At 46.8% G+C, this 20,608-nt stretch overlaps 1 protein-coding gene across 1 annotated transcript in view; it reads left to right on the forward strand.

Annotated features, from left to right (window-relative positions):
• The window catches only part of trpv4 (transient receptor potential cation channel subfamily V member 4), a 61,197-nt gene that overhangs the window by 6,077 nt on the left and 34,512 nt on the right, over positions 1–20,608 (forward strand). Inside the window, exons 2-4 of the mRNA XM_033043776.1 lie at positions 7,246–7,628; positions 15,980–16,152; positions 20,335–20,487. Coding sequence (XP_032899667.1) covers positions 7,252–7,628; positions 15,980–16,152; positions 20,335–20,487 — 703 coding nt within the window. The 5' untranslated portion in view covers positions 7,246–7,251. The remainder of the gene's footprint in view (positions 1–7,245; positions 7,629–15,979; positions 16,153–20,334; positions 20,488–20,608) is intronic.

The raw sequence follows: 20,608 nt of genomic DNA on the forward strand, positions 1-20,608 counted from the left end.
AACACTATCCTACACCCACAAGGGGCAATTTTTACATTTACCGAAGCCAAGTGACCTACAAACCCGTACGTCTTTGGAGTGCGGGAGGAAACCGAAGATCTCGGAGAAAACCCACGCGGGTCACGGGGAGAACGTGCAAACTCCGTACAGGCAGCGCTTGTAGTCGGGATCGAACCGGGGTCTCCGGCGCTGTATTCGCTGTAAGGCAGCGACTCTACCGCTGCGCCACCATGACTGCCCTTCACCAGGAGTCTTTCACCAGGGTAGGGGTATGTGGAGTACATAGACGTGGAGAGCATAGATTTACGTTGAGAGGGAAAAAATGTAATAGGAACGAGAAGGACAACTTTTTAGATGCAGAGTGAGGTACATCGCATAGAGTAGCACAGGAACACAGGAACCTTTGGCTCACAATGTCTGTGCCGAACATGATGCCAAGTTAAATTAAACTCCTCAGCCTGCATGCGATCCGTATCCCTCCATTCTCTGCATATCCATAACTCTGCAACCCCATGACTCTAAGACACCCGCTGGTTGAAAAGAAAACCTTCCTCAGATCACCTCTGAATCTACCACCCTTTACCTTAAACTTGTGTGGAGTCTGCACGCTCTCCCTGTGACCTCGTGGGTTTCCTCCGGGTGCTCCGGTTTCCTCCCACATCCCAAAGTTGTACGGGTTTATCGGTTAACTGGCCTCTTTAAATTGCCCCCTTAGTGTGCAGGGAGTGGATGCAAGTGGATACAGAACATAGAACTAGTGTGAATGGGCGATCGATGGACTTGTGGGCCGAAGGGCCTGTTTCAATGCCGTATCTTTCAATCAACTAATATGTCCTCTGGTTTTATGCAGCCCTGCCATGGCAAATGATTCTCACTATCTAGCCTATCTATGCTCTTTATAATTTTGTTTACCGATGTCTTCAAATTTGAGGTTATTTGTAAACTTGTAGTTATGCTATAATCGAAAGATCTGAGATCATCTTTTAGTTTCTTCTATGGGTGTGAGCGCCGCTGGTTTAAGTCGAAGGAACATTTTGACCCCACACCCCTTCCTACATAAAACGCATGTCTCCCTTGAAATGGGCTCCAGATGCTGCTCCCTTTAATAAGCAGGCAATTTTTTTTTGTCTTTGGTATGCAGTATTTTCTGTGCATCGAAGGCTGAACCAAATTTCAACACCACAGAAGATAGACACTGGAGTAACTGGAGATGTTTAGGATGGATTTTCCTCCCCTCTGGGAGAAGGCTGCGTAGCATAAAGGCCAGGACAACAAGGCTTTAAGCCATCGTGTTCAAGAAGGAACTGCAGATGCTGGAAAATCGAAGGTACACAAAAAAGCTGGAGAAACTCAGCGGGTGCAGCAGCATCTATGGAGCGAAGGAAATAGGCATTTTGTGTACCAAGGCTTTAAGCCAGCATCGTCCCCGAGGCTGTGAGACTTTTAAACACCCGACCTCACTGACTGAACCCTTGCTACCTCAGTGAACTGTCTGCAGCTACTGCTGCTGCTATGGACATTATTATCCTGCTGTCTTTTCACCATGCCGCTTTTTTACTTTTTACTATTTATTCATAGGCTCGTTAGATTTTATTGTGGAAGGTTTTTATATGTTAGAATTTATTGATGTCTTTACTGCACTTTATTGATGTCATTTGCCCCTGTCCCACTTAGGAAACCTGAACGGAAACCTCTGGAGACTTTGCGCCCCACCCAAGGTTTCCGTGCGGTTCCCGGAGGTTTTTGTCAGTCTCCCTACCTGCTTCCACCACCTGCAACCTCCTGCAACCTCTGGGAACCGCACGGAAACCTTGGGTGGGGCGCAAAGTCTCCAGAGGTTTCCGTTCAGGTTTCCTAAGTGGGACAGGGGCATTACTGCACTATTACGCTGCTGGGTACAAATTTCGTTCCTGATTCATGTGGAAACATGTTTTTATCGAATGACAATAAATAAATATCTGATCTAATCTAACCTAATTGTGGTTATAGTGGATGCATCTACTGACCTTCTGCACCAGGTTTCCACGCTACATCTCTCTATGACAATGGCAATGGTTATGGGGTCAGGCTAGGCTGGATATAGGTTTCTTCCACTGAGGGACGTTAGATAACTAGCTGTGGCTTTAGGGAATTTCTTGGCTAACCATCGCTGAGATTACATTTTAAATTAACTCTTCGATTTAAATTCCTGTTTTTTTTTGTTTCTTGTTTTAATTTAGAGATAGTGAGCAGAAACAGGCCCTTGGTCCACACCGACCCTGCACATTAACACCGCCCTACACACACTAGAGGACAATTTTCCATTTTTACATTTACACCAAGCCAATTAACCTGCAAACCTGCCCGTCTTTGGAGTGCAGGAGGAAACCGGAGCACCCAGAGGAAACCCACACAGGTCACGGGGAGAATGCGCAAACTCCATGAATGCTAGATGCAGGAAGATTGTTCCCGATGTTGGGGAAGTCCAGAACAAGGGGTCACAGTTTAAGGATAAGGGGGAAGTCTTTTAGGACCAAGATGAGAAAAACAATGAACTAGTTGAGGCCACAGTTCATTGGCTATATTTAAGAGGGAGTTAGATGTGGCCCTTGTGGCTAAAGGGATCAGGGGGTATGGAGAGAAGGCAGGTACAGGATACTGAGTTGGATGATCAGCCATGATCATATTGAATGGTGGTGCAGGCTCGAAGGGCCGAATGGCCTACTCCTGCACCTATTTTCTATGTTTCTATGTTTCTATGAAGACAAGCACCCATAGTCGGGATTGAACCTGGGTCTCTGGCGCTGTGAGGCAGCAGCTCTACCCCAGCGCCACCTTGCCGCCCTTCAATTCAAGTCAGCAGACCAATAGTCACGGAGGCCGCTCTTGATTCTAGTTCAGCAGCTTAATCAAAACGGACAAATTATACTGGCTTGAACCTGCCATATACTTGAGAACTGAATGATATAGTTAGTGGGTGATTGGGGACTTTTTAATCCACGACAGCTAATTTCATAGAAGGACTCCCATCTGACCATCCTCGATTATAACCTACTTCTCAAAATTCTGATAATCACTGTCATTGAATTTCAAAAGAAAAAAAATAGATTAAAAATGATTCCGGTAATGAAACAGGGAGTTCAAAGAAACTCTGAACGTTGAGTAAACTCCCCATTATGAAAGCAAACCATCCACCACAGGACAGTGGGGTATGAGCCATAGAACATAGAACAGTACAGCATGGAGAACAGGCCCTTCGGCCCACTAAGTCCATGCCAAATATAATGCTAAGGCCAACGCTTACCTCCTTGCTCATAGTTCATATCTCTCCGTTTGCTGCATGTCCATGTGCCCTGTGCAAAAGTCTCATAAATGTACACTGCAAGGGCACTGTACACTGCAAGGGCCAGGAAGTGAGCGGGCAAGATCATCTCTGACCCCTCTCACCCTGGCCACAAACTCTTTCAATCACTTCCCTCTGGAAGGCGACTCCGGACTGTCAAAGCTGCCACAGCCACAGACATAAAAACAGTTTTTATCCACGAGTAGTTGCTCTATTCAACAGCCAAAAATCTGTAGCCTCCCTTTGATCTGGAATTCTGTTGGTTCACATGCTTGATCAATGGTGTTTTATCATTAATGTTTTATTATTATTAATGTTTAGTGTTTTCTGAGTCATTCGTAACTGTCACTGTGTGTCATGTTGTTACTTGTGGGCGGAGCACCAAGGCAAATTCCTTGTATGTGAATACTTGGCCAGTAAACTTACTTACTTACTTACCTAAATGCTACAATCGCATCTGCCTCCACCAACACGTTCCAAGCACTCACCACCTTCTGTGTAAAAATACTTGCCCCGCACATCTCCTTTCAAACTTTGCTCCTCTCACCTTAACGCTAATTTGGGGCGGCACGGTGGCACAGCGGGAGAGTTGCTGCCTCACAGTGCCAGAGACCCGGGTTCGATCCTGACTTCAGGTGCTCTGTGTACGGCGTTTGTACGTTCTCCATGTGAACGTGTGGGTTTTCCCCGGGTGCTCTGGTTTCCTCCCACACTCCAAAGACGTACAGGTTTGTAGGATAATTGCCTTTGGTAAAAATTATAAATTGGCCCCTAGTGTGTATGCGATCGCTGGTCGGTGCGGACGTGTTGGGCCAAAGGGCCTGTTTCCAAACTAAACTAAACTAAACTAAACTATGCCCTCCAGCATTTGATTTTTCCATCCTGGGAAAATTGTTCTGACTGTCAACTCATGATTTTATATACTTCTGTTAGATCTCCCCTCAACCTCCGGCATTCTTGGGAAAACAATCCAAACCTGCCCAAACTCCCTGTATCCACTAATATCCCCTAATCCAGGAATCATCTCCCATGACATTTCTGTTCCCTGTTGAAACAGAAATTAATTGTACTACATCCTACTTTAATTCACTGCTGTCAAGAATTGATAAATCTGTGACCCACTTTATCATCTTGTGCCGGACACCTGGGTTCGATCCTGCCCTAGGGTGCTGTCTGTGTGGAGAATGCACGTACTCCCGGTTTCCTCCGGGCGCTCTGGTTTCCACCCACATCCCAAACATATGCGGGTTTGTAGGTTAATTGTACTCTGTAAAATTGTCACTCGTGTGTAGGGTGTGGATGTGAATGTGGGATAACACAGAACTAGTGTGAACGGATGATCATGGACTCAGTGGGCTGAAGGGCCATGCTGTATATCTAAACTCTAAAGATTTGGTCCCATTGACCACCTGATGTGTCTCAATTCCTCTGGTGTTCTGCATTTTGAGTTTCTTTTCATCATTTAAAATACAAAGGGTAGGACTGGTTGAATGTTTTATTTTTCACTTGGCAAGAGAATCAGTGGGAATGACGAGAAAACTGGAATTCCGGCGAGCTTTTATTTACTGGATATCGGAACAGGTTTGGAGTTTGAGCGCTGAGGTCCCAATGAAATTTTGTGGGATGGATATTTAATATTTGTCCAACTATCTGTGTTGAGTCTTGGCACCATCTCTCTGGACTTCGCTGTGTGGGACAGTATGAACTTCAGAACCCTGTTAAAGATCCATGACACACACAAAACGCTGGAGTAACTCAGTGGGACAGGCAGCATCTCTGGAGAGAAGGAATGGGTGGTGTTTCGGGCCGAGCCCTTCTTCAGACTGAGAGTCAAGTTCAAGTTCAAGTGAGTTTATTGTCATGTGTCCCTGATAGGACAATGAAATTCTTGCTTTGCTTCAGCACAACAGAATATAGTAGGCATTGACTACAAAACAGATCAGTGTGTCCCTATACTATAATATAAATATATACACACATGAATAAATAAAATGATAAAGTGCAAATAACAGATAATTGGTTATTAATAATCAACGTTTTGTCCGAGTCAGGTTTAATGTGGGGTGTGGGGAAGTAGCTATTCCTGAACCTGGTTGTTGCAGTCTTCAGGCTCCTGTACCTTCTACCTGAAGGTAGCAGGGAGATGAGTGTGTGGCCAGGATGGTGTGGGTCTTTGATGATACTGCCAGCCTTTTTGAGGCAGCGACTGCGATAAATCCCCTCAATGGAGGGAAGGTCAGAGCCGATGATGGACTGGGCAGTGTTTACTACTTTTTGTAGTCTTTTCCTCTCCAGGGCGCTCAAATTGCCGAACCAAGCCACGATGCAACCGGTCAGCATGCTCTCGACTGTGCACCTGTAGAAGTTAGAGAGCGTCTTCCTTGACAAACCGACTCTCCGTAGTCTTCTCAGGAAGTAGTAGGTCAGGGGAGCGGGAGGCTGGAGATGTGGAAGGTATTAGAGATATTAAAGATCTGTTTGATGTAAATTGTTCCGTGTGGTAGCCATGACAACCTACGAATTGTGAGTTGTGAGGTAGGATGTCTCTCGCTGGAAAGATTCATGGTTCCCCTTGGCAACCTAAGGCTTGTGCACTGTATATTTGACTTAGATGGCTTATGCAAAGTCTTCATAATTCCATGGTTGATAGGTTTGGTTATTATATTGAGCCGAGGTGGGAATAGGTACCAAGGTCTAAGCGGAAGCTCAGAGGGGATAGAGCCTTTTCTGTTGCTGCTCCGGCACTCTGGAACACCTTGCTGCTGCACATCAGACAGGCCCCCTCACTGTCCATCTTCAAACCCTCCCTAAAAACACATTTTTATTCTTTGGCTTTCGACACTGGCTGAGGCATTGCTCCTGTTCTTAGTGCTTTTAATGTCTTTTCATTTTAGTGTGTTTTTTATAGTCCTTCGTTTTACGGTTTTTAATGGTTTGTAATAGCTTTTTGTCCATGAGTTCTCATGTACAGCACTTTGTGGCAACTGCAGTTGTTTAAAGTGCTTTATAAATAAAGTTATTATTATTATTATTATAGGTGATTTTTGTTTACATGGGGTTTTTTCTGGTGATCATTGTGGATTGAAAACATCATTATCACATGGCTTTGTATCGTAGAGTCATATTCTTACAGTGTGTAATTAGACCCACGCTGACCAACTTGCCCCCATCTACATTAGTCCCACCTGCTTGCGTTTGGCCTCTATAGAAGGGTCTCGACCCGAAAAGCCACCCATTCCTTCTCTCCTGCTGAGTTACTCCAGCATTTTGTGTCTATCTTCCCTCTAATCCAGTCCTATCCAATCCAATGTACCTGTCTAAATGTTTCTTAAACATTGCAGTAGTACCTGCCTCAACAACCTCATCCGGCAGCTCGTTCCATGCATTTACCACCATTTGTGTAAAATAAGTTACCCCGTAAATGGTTCTGATTAAATCTCCCTCCCCCCCCCTCGCGTTAATTGTTTATTGTTATTGTTTGCAGAGAGAGAGAGAATGAGAGAGAGAATGAGAGAGAGATAGAGAGAGAGAGAGAGAGAATGAATGTGTGAGAGAGAGAGAGAGAGAATGAATGTGTGAGAGAGAGGAGAGACATGAGACGCAGGAGGAGAGAACGAGAGAGAGGGAGAGAGAGAGATGAGAAAGGACGAGATGAGAGATGACGAGAGAGAGAGAGAGAGAGAGAGAGAGAGAGAGAGAGAATGGATGAGAGAGAGAGAGAGAGAGATAATGTGTTAATGAATGAGAGAGAGAGAGAGAGAGAGAGAGAGAATGAATGAGAGAGAGAGAGAGTGAGAATGGACAAGAGAGAGAGAATGGATGAGAGAGAGAGAATGGATGAGAGAGAGAGAGAATGAATGAGAGAGAGAATGGATGAGAGAGAGAGAATGAATAATTCACAGAATGCATTTGCTCACATTCAGGTGGCGATGGCTGAAACTGAAGGTAAAGACTCTGGGAGACTGCGCCACAGTGGGCTGGAGAACGTGAATGAAGATGGCTTCCCCCTGTCCTCTCTGGCGAACCTGTTTGAGAATGACGAGGCCAGTGCTGCTGGGGAAGCACCGCGGCCCGCCGGCCGGGACAACGGCGAGAACAACAAACCGAACCTGAGGTCCAAGTTCCAAGGCGCGTTCAAGAACAGGATGCCCAACCCCATTGACCTGCTGGAGTCTTCCATCTACGACTCCTCCATGCCCAGCATGGCTCCCGCCCCTAAAAAGGCCCCCATGGATTCACTTTTTGACTATGGATCTTACCGGCATGGCAGCGATGACAAGAGGAAGAAGAAGAAGCCAGCTAAAGAGTGAGTATGTCAAGGAGTGATGCATAGAGACATAGAAAAAGTAGGTGCAGGAGTCGGCCATTCGGCCCTTCAAGCCAACACCGACCGCCATTCCATATGATCATGGCTGATCATCTAAAATCAGTACCCCGTTCCTGCTTTCTCCCCATATCCCTTGATTCCTTCAGCCCTAAGAGCTAAATCTAACTCTCTTTTGAAAACATCCAGTGAATTGGTCTCCACCACCTTCTGTGGCAGAGAATTCCACCAATGCACAACTCTCTAGGGTGAAGAAGATTTTCCTCATCTCAATCCCAAATGGCCTACCCCTTATTCTTAAACTGTGACCCAGACTGGAAACAGGCCCCTCGGCCCAACTTGCCCATGCCAACCAACATGCCCCCATCTACACTAGTCCTTCCTGCCTATGCTTGGCCCATATCCCTCTAAACCTATCTTATCCATGTAGCTGGCTAAATGTTCCTTAAACCTTGTGATAGTACCTGCCTCAACCACCTTACTCTAGTAGCTCATTCCATACACCTACCACCCTTTGTGGAGAAATAGTTGCCCCCCCAGGTTCCTATTAAATCTTTCCACCCCCCTCACCTTAGACCTATGTCCTCTGGTTCATCAGGTTCATTAGGTTAATTCCCGGGATGGCGGGACTGACATATGATGAAAGAATGGGTCGACTGGGCTTGTATTCACTAGAATTTAGAAGGATGAGAGGGAATCTTATAGAAACATATATTACATTCTTATGGGATTGGACACGCTAGATAGAGGACAAACTGTTCCCGATGTTGGGGGAGTCCAGAACCAGGGGTCACAGTTTAAAAATAAGAGGTAGGACATTTAGGACTGAGATGAGGAAAAACCTTTTCACCCAGTGAGTTGTGCATCTGTGGAATTCTCTGCCACAGAAGGCAGTGGATGTTTTCAAGAGAGAGTTAGATTTAGCTCTTAGGGCTAACAGAATCAGGGGATATGGGGAAAAAGCAGGAACGGGGTACTGATTTTGGATGATCATATTGAATGGCGGTGCAAGCTCGAAGGGCCGAACGGCCTACTCCTGCATCTATTTTCTATGTTTCAATATCTCTCGAAGGTTGTCGAAGGATGTCTGGAAGGTTTCCTGTCTTTTCTGCTATCTCCAGCTGGTATGGTATCGTTCTTCCCGTTAGTTAAATTGAACAGCACCTTTGGTAAACAAGTGAGGATGTCCACACAGGCAAAACGTGAGGAGGCCAGGATGGAACCCGGGTCTCTGGCGCTGTGAGGCAGCATCTCTACCAGCTGTGCCACTGTGCTGCCCTTCTGATCACCATGTTAGATGCCTGTGAATAAAATAGTATCATGAGTAGCAAGGTGACAGGAACAGTTCGTGTGCAGTGTGCAGTGTGTGTAGGAAGGAACTGCAGATGCTGGTTTATACCGACAATAGACACAAAATGCTGGAGTAACTCGGCGGGTCAGGCAGCATCCCTGGAGAAAAGGAATAGGTGACGCCTCGGGTCGGAACCCCTTCTGCAGTCTGCACTCTTCAGACCAGCCGGTGTAACGTTCCATTACATCTTCCCTGGATGTTTCCACGCACATATTTTCCATCCCACCTCTGGAACACTCTTAGAGTTTGCATCCTTCCCAAAAAGAATCGAATCCTGTGATGCATTCCCTTTCCCTTCGCCCCGTCAGAATTCCTGACATTCCCTCCTCAAAAATCCCTCCCCTGCTTCGTAGCCGATTTTGTTCCCGACTAAATCCTCGTCCGTTCTTTCCTCAACTCTCTTGCGATCATTTAAAATAAAATCTGCAGCAAATGAGGCAGAGATACGTGAAGGTTTGTGGTATTGTGCAGGCACGTGTGTTAGAGAGACTGAAAGGCAGAGAAACCATCATAGCTGTCCTGAGCCTTCGTATTATTTGGCAATGGACAAATAATTTTAGTTTTCCACAGTAAAATGAGCGTGCAGAAGTGAATTTAGAGGCTGCAGCTCAGAGACTAGTGGTGACAAATGTCCACTAAATGTCATTTTATGTTCATATGTTCATAAGGTTGGGGCAACACTCCATAACATTGTTATGGCAGATAGTTAGATTCTTGATTAGTACGGGTGTCAGAAGGCAGCAGGATGGGCTTTGGAGGGAGAGATGGATCAGCCATGATTGAATGGTGGAGTAGACTCGATGGGCCGAACGGCCTAGTTCTGCTCCTATTAATTGTGACCTTGTGACAGGGCACAGCAGTAGAGTTGCTGCCTCACAGCGCCAGAGACCCGGGTTCCATCCTGACTACCGGCGCTGTCTGTACGGAGTTTGCACGTTCTCCCCTCCCATCACCGCGTGTGTTTTCCTCCGGGTGCTCCGGTTTCCTTCCACCCACACTCCAAAGTCGTCAAGGTTTGTAGGTTAATTGTCTTTGGTAACAAAAAAATCATATCTTGTCCCTAGTGTGTGTAGGATTATGGTGGTGCTCGGGGTGATCGCTGGTTGGCACAGACCCAGTGGGCCCAAGGGCCTGTCTCTGCACTGCACTGTGGCCGATTAGGAAAAGGGGAGATGCTACGAGACCTGGGTCTCATGGTACACCAGTCATTGAAAGTAGGCATGCAGGTGCAGCAGGCAGTGAAGAAAGCGAATGGTATGTTGGCATTCATACCAAAAGGATTTGAGTATAGGAGCAGGGAGGCTCTACTGCAGTTGTACGGGGTCTTGGTGAGACCACACCTGGAGTATTGCGTACAGTTTTGGTCTCCTAATCTGAGGAAGGACATTCTTGCCATAGAGGGAGTACAGAGAAGGTTCGCCAGACTGATTCCTGGGATGTCAGGACTGTCTTATGAAGAAAGACTGGATAGACTCGGCTTGTACTCGCTAGAATTTAGAAGATTGAGGGGGGATCTAATAGAAACTTACAAAATTCTTAGGGGGTTGGACAGGCTAGATGCAGGAAGATTGTTCCCGATGTTGGGGAAGTCCAGAACAAGGGGTCACAGTTTAAGGATAAGAGGGAAGTATTTTAGGACCGAGATGAGGAAATCATTTTTTACACAGAGAGTGGTGAATCTGTGGAATTCTCTGCCACAGAAGGTAGTTGAGGCCAGTTCATTGGCTATATTTAAGAGGGAGTTAGATGTGGCCCTTGTGGCTAAAGGGATCAGGCGGTATGGAGAGAAGGCAGGTACAGGATACTGAGTTGGATGATCAGCCATGATCATATTGAATGGCGGTGCAGGCTCGAAGGCCCGAATGGCCTACTCCTGCACCTTTTTTTCAATGTTTCTATGTTTCTATATCTTTGAACTGAACTGAAGTGATAGGAGCAGAATTAGGCCATTCGGCCCATCAAGTCATCTCTGCCATTCGATCACGGCTGATCTATCTTTCCCTCTCAACCCCATTCTCCTGCCTTCTCCTCATTTCATTTTTATTTCTAAATTTCATGTTTAGATTTAAAAAATAGAGGGGGAGAAAAAAAGTTGCCCTGCTAGATGAATGCGGCCTATGTGTGAGTCGATGTGTGAGTAAGTTCCTCACACACACATGTGGTTTAGGAATGAATATTTATCCTTCTTCACAACCAACAGAGTCAAGTATTTTATTGCTGCTCCACGTATTGGGATTTCTCCCCCCCTGAACTTGTGGTAATAAAGTCGCTGTCTGTGCCCTTGGACACTGGGCCTTCAGAGCCTTTATGTTTTAAGCTGAATGCCGTGGACTGTGAATAAAGATGCGTTGTGTCTGGACTTTAAGCCAGGGCAGGGTGTAACCCCTCAGGTCTCTCTCAGCCCCGGATGATCTCATTCTGAGTAGAAAATGTAGTTTTCAACTAACCGATCTTCCAAGTCACCTCAGAGTTATTTTTAAACGTTAACATTGAATATGTTCCTTCTCAGTAAAGTGTATTTCAGGTGCTAGAATTATTCCGCCTGCCATCCATAATAAAAATCGTAATTCCTTTGGATCTTTACGTTCTACCTGCTCCTCACTGAAATACCACCACTAGTCGAGTTAATTTTTATACCACAGCTCGTGGGCAGATTTCATTTTCCAAACCATTATTTACAAAGCAACCTCCAAAGATATCTCTGAAAAACCTGTTCTTGAGATTATTCTCGGGCGGCACGGTGGCGCAGCGGTAGTGGTGCTGCCCTTCAGCGCTCACAGCGCCAGTTCGATCCTGACTACGGGTGCTCGTCTGTACGGAGTCCGTACGATCTCGCTGCGACCTGCGTGGGTTTTCTCTGAGATCTTCGGATTCCTCCCGCACTCCAAAGACGTACAGGTATTGTAGGCTGATAGGCTTGGTGTAAATGTAAATTGTCCCTAGTGTGTGTAGGATAGTGTTAATGTGTGGGGATCGCTGGTCGGTGCGGCCTCTGTTTCCACGCCCTTATGGCGCTGTCCCACTTAGGCGCCTTTTTAGGCGACTGCAGGAGATTATGCAGTCGCCACATGTTCGCGGGTGGTTGCCGGGTGGTTGCCGGGGAGTCGCCTTCATGGTCGTGAGGAGTTCCCGCATTCTGGGAACTAGTCGCGGCCTCATTATGGCCGCCGCGATTTGTTCAACGTGTTGAAAAATAAGCGGTGACCAGAATGAAGCCGCCATGGAGAATTCTCGTGCCGTAGGTGGGTCACCAGGAGGTCGAAGGTTCTCGTAGGTTGTAGCCGGTGCTGACCGGTGAATTTCATTGGCTCAAAAACGTAAGCAGTAGTTTTCAGAACCAAGGATAACCGACCGGTAATGTTAAATGTCCGCCGAGCTTCAATAGACAATTGGTCAGCACCGCCATTCAATGTGATCATGGCTGACCAATTGTCTATTGTCTATCAAACCCTTAACAATCTTATATGTTTCAATGAGATCCCCTCTCATCCTTCTAAACTCCAGAGTGTACAAGCCCAGCTGCTCCATTCTCTCAGCATATGACAGTCCCGCCATCCCGGGAATTAACCTTGTAAACCTACGCTGCACTCCCTCAATAGCAAGAATGTCCTTCCTCAAATTAGGGGACCAAAACTGTACACAATACTCCAGGTGTGGTCTCACTGGGGCTCTGCCGTGTATCTCTGGCTTAAAAGTGGTCTCCACTCCTTCTTCCCCCCCCTCTTTTAAAGGACTTACCGTACACTGTGCTTTCATCGTCTTAATTACAGCGCCAACCTTCATGTTCATCGCGGTGTGTGTCTGTATCACATTGGCTTTGCACCCTGTGAATTTCACTCAGATAGCGCTCCCCTCGCTTGCCCTGTTCCCCGCCTGCATAACAGGCTGGTGAAGGAAGCGATGTGTGTGTGTTCCACTCTGACAGTCGCTGGCAGTCGCCTGAAAAATCGCCTAAGTGGGACAGGCCCATTATTCTTATTATTTCCTTTTGAAGTTAAAGTGGTCACCTTTATGTTGAACTTTTCCAGAACTATTTTACAGCAATAACCAGGAACAACTTTATATAATGCTCCAGGTAACGCCCCAAGGCGTTTTAACGCAGTTATTTTAAATCAACATTTGACACCAAGTAGTATAAAGAGAAGACTGCAAAGGTTTGGTTAGAGTGGTGGGCGTTTAAGGTTTAAAAAGAATAGAGAAAGGAAAAGGAAAAAGCCATAAAATGTTGGCATAACTCAACGGGTCAGGCAGCATGTCTGAAAGACTGAGATATGGAAAAACATTTTCACCCAGAGAGTTGTGAATCTGTGGAATTCTCTGCCACAGAAGGCAGTGGAGGTCAATTCACTGGATGTTTTCAAGTGGTACAGGTCTTAGGGCTAACGGAATCAAGGGATATGGGGAGAAAGCAGGAACGGGGTACTGATTTTTGATGATCAGTCATGATGATATTGAATGGCGGTGCTGGCTTGAAGGTCCGAATGGCCAACTCCTGCACTTATTATCTATGTTTCTATGACATGGATAGGCGATGTTTCAGGTTGGGACCCTTCTTCAGACTGATTGTAGCTGGGTAGGGAAAGCTGGAAAAGAGGTGGGGGATGGGACAAAGCTGGGCAAGTGATAGGTGGATACAGGTGAAGGGGGACTGGATTGGCAGATGGGTGGACAAGGGCTAGAGGTGAAAAGGAGGCAAAAGGGTGTAAGATAAAAATGGAAGAGGTGTAAGATGCAAAGGTGGAAGGGGAAAGGGGGGGGGGGGGAGGATAATGGGAGGAATGGGTGCACACCTGAGTTGGGGCACATTTGTTAACTAAAATTGGAGAAAGGTACAAAGACTGGTGTAGGGAGGGAAATCGAGTTTTGAGCTCCTTTGAAGGCACAGACTTAATTGGTGGAATGCTTAGAATTATTGCAGAATTTTCTTCACCGTGCGTTTAACTAATCACTTCCTAAAGTTCACAATGGAACTGGCACCACCGCATCTGTGGGATTCCTGTGCATTCCCGATTCCAACCACACACTGTGTGGGACATGACCTGCACCGAAACCTGAGAGTTATGCAAGTCTTGCGCTTCCTTTCCAATGTAGTCAAGCCTAGACTCTAGACTTCAGAGATACAGCGCGGCAACAGGCCCTTCGGCCCACCGAGCCCTCGTCGACCAGCCATCACCCCGTACACTAGCGCTATCCTACACACTAGGGACAATTTACAATCTTACCAAAGCCAATTAACCTACAAACCTGTACGTCTTTGGAGCGTGGGAGGAAACCGGAGCACCCGGAGAAAACCCACGCGGTCACAGGGACAACGTACAAACTCCGTTCAGACAGCGCCCGTAGTCAGGATCAAACCCGTGTCTCTGGTGCTGTAAGGCAGTAATAGCCCTGTCCCACGGTACGAGTTCATTCCAAGTGCTCTCCTGAGTTTAAAAAAAATCAAACTCGTGGTAAGCACGGAGAAAGACGTAGCGGGTACGTCGGAGCTCGGGGACGTCTCTTAGCGGCTCGTTACGCTAACGGCAGGTGCTCGGGAAGACTCGCTAACGGCAGGTAAGCACGGGAAGACTGGTGAAGATTTTTCAACACGATGAAAAATGTCCACGAGAGCCCCGAGTATCGATGAGCGGCCATTACCGTAAATCTCCGAGTTTGAATCGGGGCAAACTCGGGAGAACTCTTGGAATGAACTCGTACCGTGGGACAGGGGTTTTACTCTACCGCTGTGCCACCGTGCCGCCCTGAGTGTGAACTTGGTTGAGGAAAGGTATTACACTTGCTCTGACCATACTCCCATGGGATACCAAAGGGCATCCGCTAATTTCACTGGCATGGATGTTGCTGGGGTTTTGGAGGTTTATTTTTAGAAGAATATCGTTCTTTGTTTTTAAAATACATCCATCTTTCTGTAAGCTTTAGGCCCGTTACCTGAATCAGTTTCTTTTTTTCATTTCAAACTCTAGTTGTTCGATTAATAATGGACTATTTCATGATTTTATTGTTTTGTTTTTATTGTTTCAGGTTTGGTAATAAATGGGCAAATATGGCAACTAAACATTGAATTTGGGGCAGCAGGGTGGCACAGCGGTAGAGCTGCTGCCTCCCAGCATTAGAGATCCAGGTTCGATCCTGAATTCGGGCGCTGTGTGTATGGAGTTTGCACGTTCTCCCTGTGACCATGTGGGTTTTCTCCGGGTGCTCCGGTTTCCTCCCACATTCCAAAGTCGTGCTGGTTTGTAGGTTTATAGGCTTGTATAAATTGCTCCTAGTGTGTGGCATGGGATAGCGTAGAACTAGTGTACGGGTGAACAATGGTCGGCGTGGGCTCGATGGGCCGAAGGGCCTGGTTCCACGCTATATCTCTAAACTAAACTAAATAAATTAAGTCTAATTAATTTTATACGTGCATAGAACCTTGCCACTAAAACGGGAAACGTTTAATATATAATATTTTAATAATATTTTACATGTTTTACATAATTTGACATAATATTTTAACTCCTTTTGAGAAATACTCAGAGAGTAAATTGATACATCAGTTTTACACTTTAATCTTTCATCATTGTCATCCAGACAGGGAGACTTTGTGTAGGTAGGAACTGGAGATGCTGGTTGACACCAGATAGACTCAAAGAGCCGGAGTAACTCAGCGGGACAGGATAGAAGGAATGGGTCACGTTTCGGATCGAGACCCTTCTTCAGTCTGAGAGTCAGGGGAGAGGGAAACTAGAGGCGTGAAAAGGTACACAGAGCAAATTAGAGCCGGCACCAGTGGCCAAGGAGCCCACAATGGTCCGTTGTTGGTTGTGGAGGAGGTGATAATGAAGGGACACGAGCGTGATCCGAGTAGGGTGACTTGGGTGGGGGAGGGAGGGCTTGGTAACAGCGTTGGGCTCTGTAATTCTCAGAGAGAGACGCAGAGGAGTCATCTCCCCTCCATGCCTTTCGTCCCGACTTCATGCCTTTTTGTGTTTCATTCCAGTAAGAACAGCCCGAAGGTGAAGGCCCCCGCTCCAGAGCCGCCGCCAGTGCTGAAGGTGTTTAACCGGGCGCTTCTGTTCGACATCGTGTCTCAGGGGTCAGTGGCCGGGCTCGACGGGCTGCTCGTCTTCCTCCTGAGTCAGAAGAAGCGTCTGGTAGACGAGGAATTTCGAGGTGAAGTGAAAACCCAAATACGGCAGCAAACGTATAATCACTGTGAGACTGTTCTCGATGTCAGAGCATGGAGATGGTACTCATCCTGGTGTTAGAAACAAAGAGACTACAGATGCTGGTAGACAAAAGTGCTGGAGAAACTCAGCGGGTGCAGCAGCATCTATGGAGCGAAGGAAATAGACAACGTTTCGGGACGAAACCCAAGGGTTTTGGCCCAAACGAGGGGTTAAAAAAGGGGGAGTTCTTGGGGGAGAAAGGGGAGGGGGAATGTTGTTGTTTGAGGGTCAGGTCTATCTTTATCCTTCCTTCCTTCCTTCCTTCCTTCCTTCCTTCCTTCCTTCCTTCCTTCCTTCCTTCCTTCCTTCCTTCCTTCCTTCCCTTCCCTTCCTTCCTTCCTTCCTTCCTTCCTTCCTTCCTTCCTTCCTTCCTTCCTTCCTTCCTTCCTTCCTTCCTCCCTTCCTCCCTCCCTCCCTCCCTCCCTTCCTCCCTGCCTCCCTCCCTCCCTCCCTCCCTTCCTTCCTTCCTTCCTTCCTTCCTTCCTTCCTTCCTTCCTTCCTTCCTTCCCTTGCTTCCCTCCCTCCCTCCCTCCCTCCCTCCCTCCCTCCCTCCCTCCCTTCCTTCCTTCCTTCCTTCCTTCCTTCCTTCCTTCCTTCCTTCCTTCCCTCCCCCCTCCCCCCCCCCCCTCCTTCCCCTCCCCCTCCCTCCCCCCCCTCCCTCCCTCCCTCCTCCCTTCCTTCCTTCCTTCCTTCCTTCCTTCCTTCCTTCCTTCCTTCCTTCCTTCCTTCCCTCCTTCCTTCCTTCCCTCCCTCCCTACATCCAACCTACAATTGGAGAATTCCATGTTCATAATGAATAATAATGAACAATGAATGATGATTAATGCTCAGTTGATGAGGATACAAATCTCCCCCTGGGTTCCGTTGTGGTAAAGAGGATAAAGAGCGATTCCAGTTGCCAGGGACATTCTGAAACCACACCAGTTACATTTAGCATTTGCTTATCAATTCAATTTAAGACCATTTGCTCTATCCTATTACTGTAGACTGTGTTTAGAGCAGTGGGTGTATATTAAATAAATGACATTAGCTATGTACTCAGTCTGTTTGGATAATGTTATGTTGCCTTATTTGGTATATGAATGAAGCGGCAGGGTGAGCTTGGCAGAGCATCTTTGTCATGTTGATGCAGAGTGCAAGAAGAAGGATCTCGTCCCGAAACGTCACCCATTCCTTCTCTCCAGAGACCCACTGAGTTACTCCAGCATTTTGTGTCTATCTTTGGGATAAAACCAGCATCTGCAGTTCCTTCCCACACCTAAACAGCAGGGGTATGTAGGTTACCTGATATGGGAAAATTCAATGTCCGTACCATTGTTGTGTAAGCTATTTGCGTGTGGCCTCTCAGAAGCAATGGAGGAGGGTGAGGACAGATAATCTGTGTGGGAATGGGAAGGAGAGTTAACATGACTTGCATGTTGACAGCATGGGAGGGAGGGGGAGAGGGAGAGGAGGGGGGGGGGAACAAAGGTGGACCTGGAGCGAGGTGCAGGAAACATGTTCCCGATGTTGGGGGAGTCCAGAACCAGGGGCCACAGTTTAAGAATAAGGGGTAAGCCATTTAGAACAGAGACGAGGAAACACATTTTCTCACAGAGAGTTGTCAGTTTGTGGAATTCTCTGCCTCAGAGGGCGGTGGAGGCCGGCTCTCTGGATGCTTTCAAGAGAAAGCTAGATAGGGCTCTTAAAGATAGCGGAGTCAGGGGATATGGGGAGAAGGCAGGAACGGGGTACTGATTGGGGATGATCAGCCATGATCACATTGAATGGCGGTGCTGGTTCGAAGGGCCGAATGGTGTATTGTGTATTGTGTATTATCTATTGTCTATTGACGGGGGGAGAACAGAGGAGGTCATGCCACGGGATATTTAGTGTCTTTATCTGCGCCCTTTACGTGGCCACTATTCGCATACCTTGGGTCGGCAAACAAAGAGTTTCACTGGGACTTGTCACACTTGACAATAAAATTGGATTCATTCATTCAACTTAGATTGTGGTGGTTTGCTTCAAGGGTGGAGCCTCATCATCTTCTGAAGAGTAATTATGGATGGGCAGTAAGTGTTGGTCTTGCCAGCAAAGTCTATGCCATACAAAATGGCAATTATTGGGTAACCTTAATCCACCGTATAGTTAGCACAAGTGCAGAATAGTCACTGGGAGAGCACGTTGGCTAAGAATCGACAGCAGGCAGCATTGTAGAATCCTTTGAACACAAGGCCATTCAATCTGTAGGACACATAAGAATATCGAAAATATATTAAATATCATTACGTTGGCCAGGTTTGCTAAATATATGTTGCAGCATGCCAGAGCTTCTATTTTAAGGTGAGAGGAGAAAGATTTAATAGGAGCCCGAGGGGGCAACTTTTTCACCTAGAGTGTGGTGGGTGCATGGAACGAGCTGCCGGAGGAGGTAGTTGAGGCGTGTACTACAACAGGTACATGGACAAGAAAGCACAGTGGCATAGTTGTAGAGTTGCATCTTCACAGCGCCAGAGATTTATTTCCGATCCTGACTACGGGTGCTGTCTGTACGGCGTCCGTACGTTCTCCCAGTGACCGTGTGGGATTTCCCCGGGTGCTCTGGTTTCCTCCCACACTTGTAGGTTAATTGACTTCAGTAAGAATTGTAAATTGTCCCTAGTGTGTAGGATAGTGTTAGTGTACGAGGTGATCGTTGGTCGGTGGTGAGCTGGTGGGCTGAAGGGCCTGTACCTGTGCTCTTATCTCTTTTACTAAACTAAAACTAGACTAAAGGCCTAGAAGGATATGGGCCAAGGACAGATAAATGGATTGAGCTTAGATGGGGCATCTTGGTTAGCATGAACAAGTTGGGCCGAAGGGCCTGTTTCCGTGCTGTACGACTCTCTGACTATTTTCTAGCCACTCTCAATCCCAGGCATAATTATTAACTCCCATCTTGGTTCAATAAAAGCACAACGTTTTATTTCAGACACAAAATGCCGGAGTAACTCAGCGGGAGAGGCAGCATCTCTGGAGAGAAGGAATGGGTGACGTTTCGGGTCGAGACCTTTCTTCAGACTGATGTCAGGGGAGAGGGCGGGACAGAGATTGAATCTAGTCGGAGACAGTGAGACTGGTGGGAGAACTGGGAAGGGGGAGGGGATGGAGAGAGAGGGAAAGCAAGGGCTATTTGAAGTCGGAGAAGTCAATGTTCATACCGCTGGGGTGTAAGCTGCCCAAGCGGAATATGCGGAGCTGTTCCTCCAATTTACGCTCTGACATTGGTTCTTATTATAGACAAAGCTTGTTTGTACATTGCCTAAAATAAATACATGTATTGTCAGTTCTTAAATACAGAATTACAGTTCTGGATCGCTGATGGATAAGTCCTTGGTGGCAATGTCAAAATTTGGAAACCACAAGGAATGTTGGCGCCCAAAACCAATGTTTCACTGACGTTCCAATGGTTGTTAAAGTAGTTTACAAAAGGAAGCCACAGTGGTCAGATTATGGGGTGGCAATTTAACGGCTCGTAGTGTGTTTTAGTTCTTAGTTTTAGAGATACAGTGTGGAAACAGGCCCTTCAGCCCAACAAGTCCATGCCGACCAGCGATCCCCGCACACTGGCATTATCCTACACACACTAGAGACAATTTACAATGTTACCAAGCCAATTAGCCTACAAACCTGTTCGTCTCTGGAGTGTGGGAGGAAACTGGAGCACCTGGAAAAAACCCACACAGGTCAAGGGGAAGACATACCAACTCCGTACAGACAAGCAGCCGTAGTCAGGATCGAACCTGGGTCTCTGGCGCTGTAAGGCAGCAACTCTACCGCTGCGCCACTGTAGAATCTCTTCAGCACACTCTCTATAACTACCACATACTTTCAGTAGTGTAGCAACGACAAAACTGCAAATCCTGTACAATGAATATTTTGTACCTGAAGTCCTAAATCTTACACTGAGTGCCTCACCCTATGAAAGCCGCATTTGGTGCATTGTATGCAATTCTGGTTGCCGTATTACAGACAGTGCAGGCAGCATCCATAGTCGGGATCGAACCCGGGTCTCTGGCTGTGTAAGGCAGCAACTCTACTGCTGTTGCCCAAGCGTAGTAATTCAATGCAGACTGACAATTCTTTCTTTCTTTACCATTCCTAGAACCATCAACAGGGAAGACTTGCTTACCCAAGGCGCTGTTGAACCTAACCCACGGGAGGAACAACACCATACCGTTGTTGCTGGAAATAGCAGAAAAGACAGGGAACCTCCCCGAGTTCATCAATGTACCGTTCCGGGATGTGTACTACAGAGGTGAGAAGGCAGCCATTGTTGACGTCTCTTGTAACTCAACTCTTAGTTTGTTTAAGAAGGAACTGCAGGATGCTGGAAAAATCGAAGGTAGACAAAAATGCTGGAGAAACTCAGCGGGTGA

This window comes from Amblyraja radiata, chromosome 25 (genome assembly GCF_010909765.2).
Source record: "Amblyraja radiata isolate CabotCenter1 chromosome 25, sAmbRad1.1.pri, whole genome shotgun sequence".
Lineage (NCBI taxonomy): Eukaryota > Metazoa > Chordata > Chondrichthyes > Rajiformes > Rajidae > Amblyraja > Amblyraja radiata.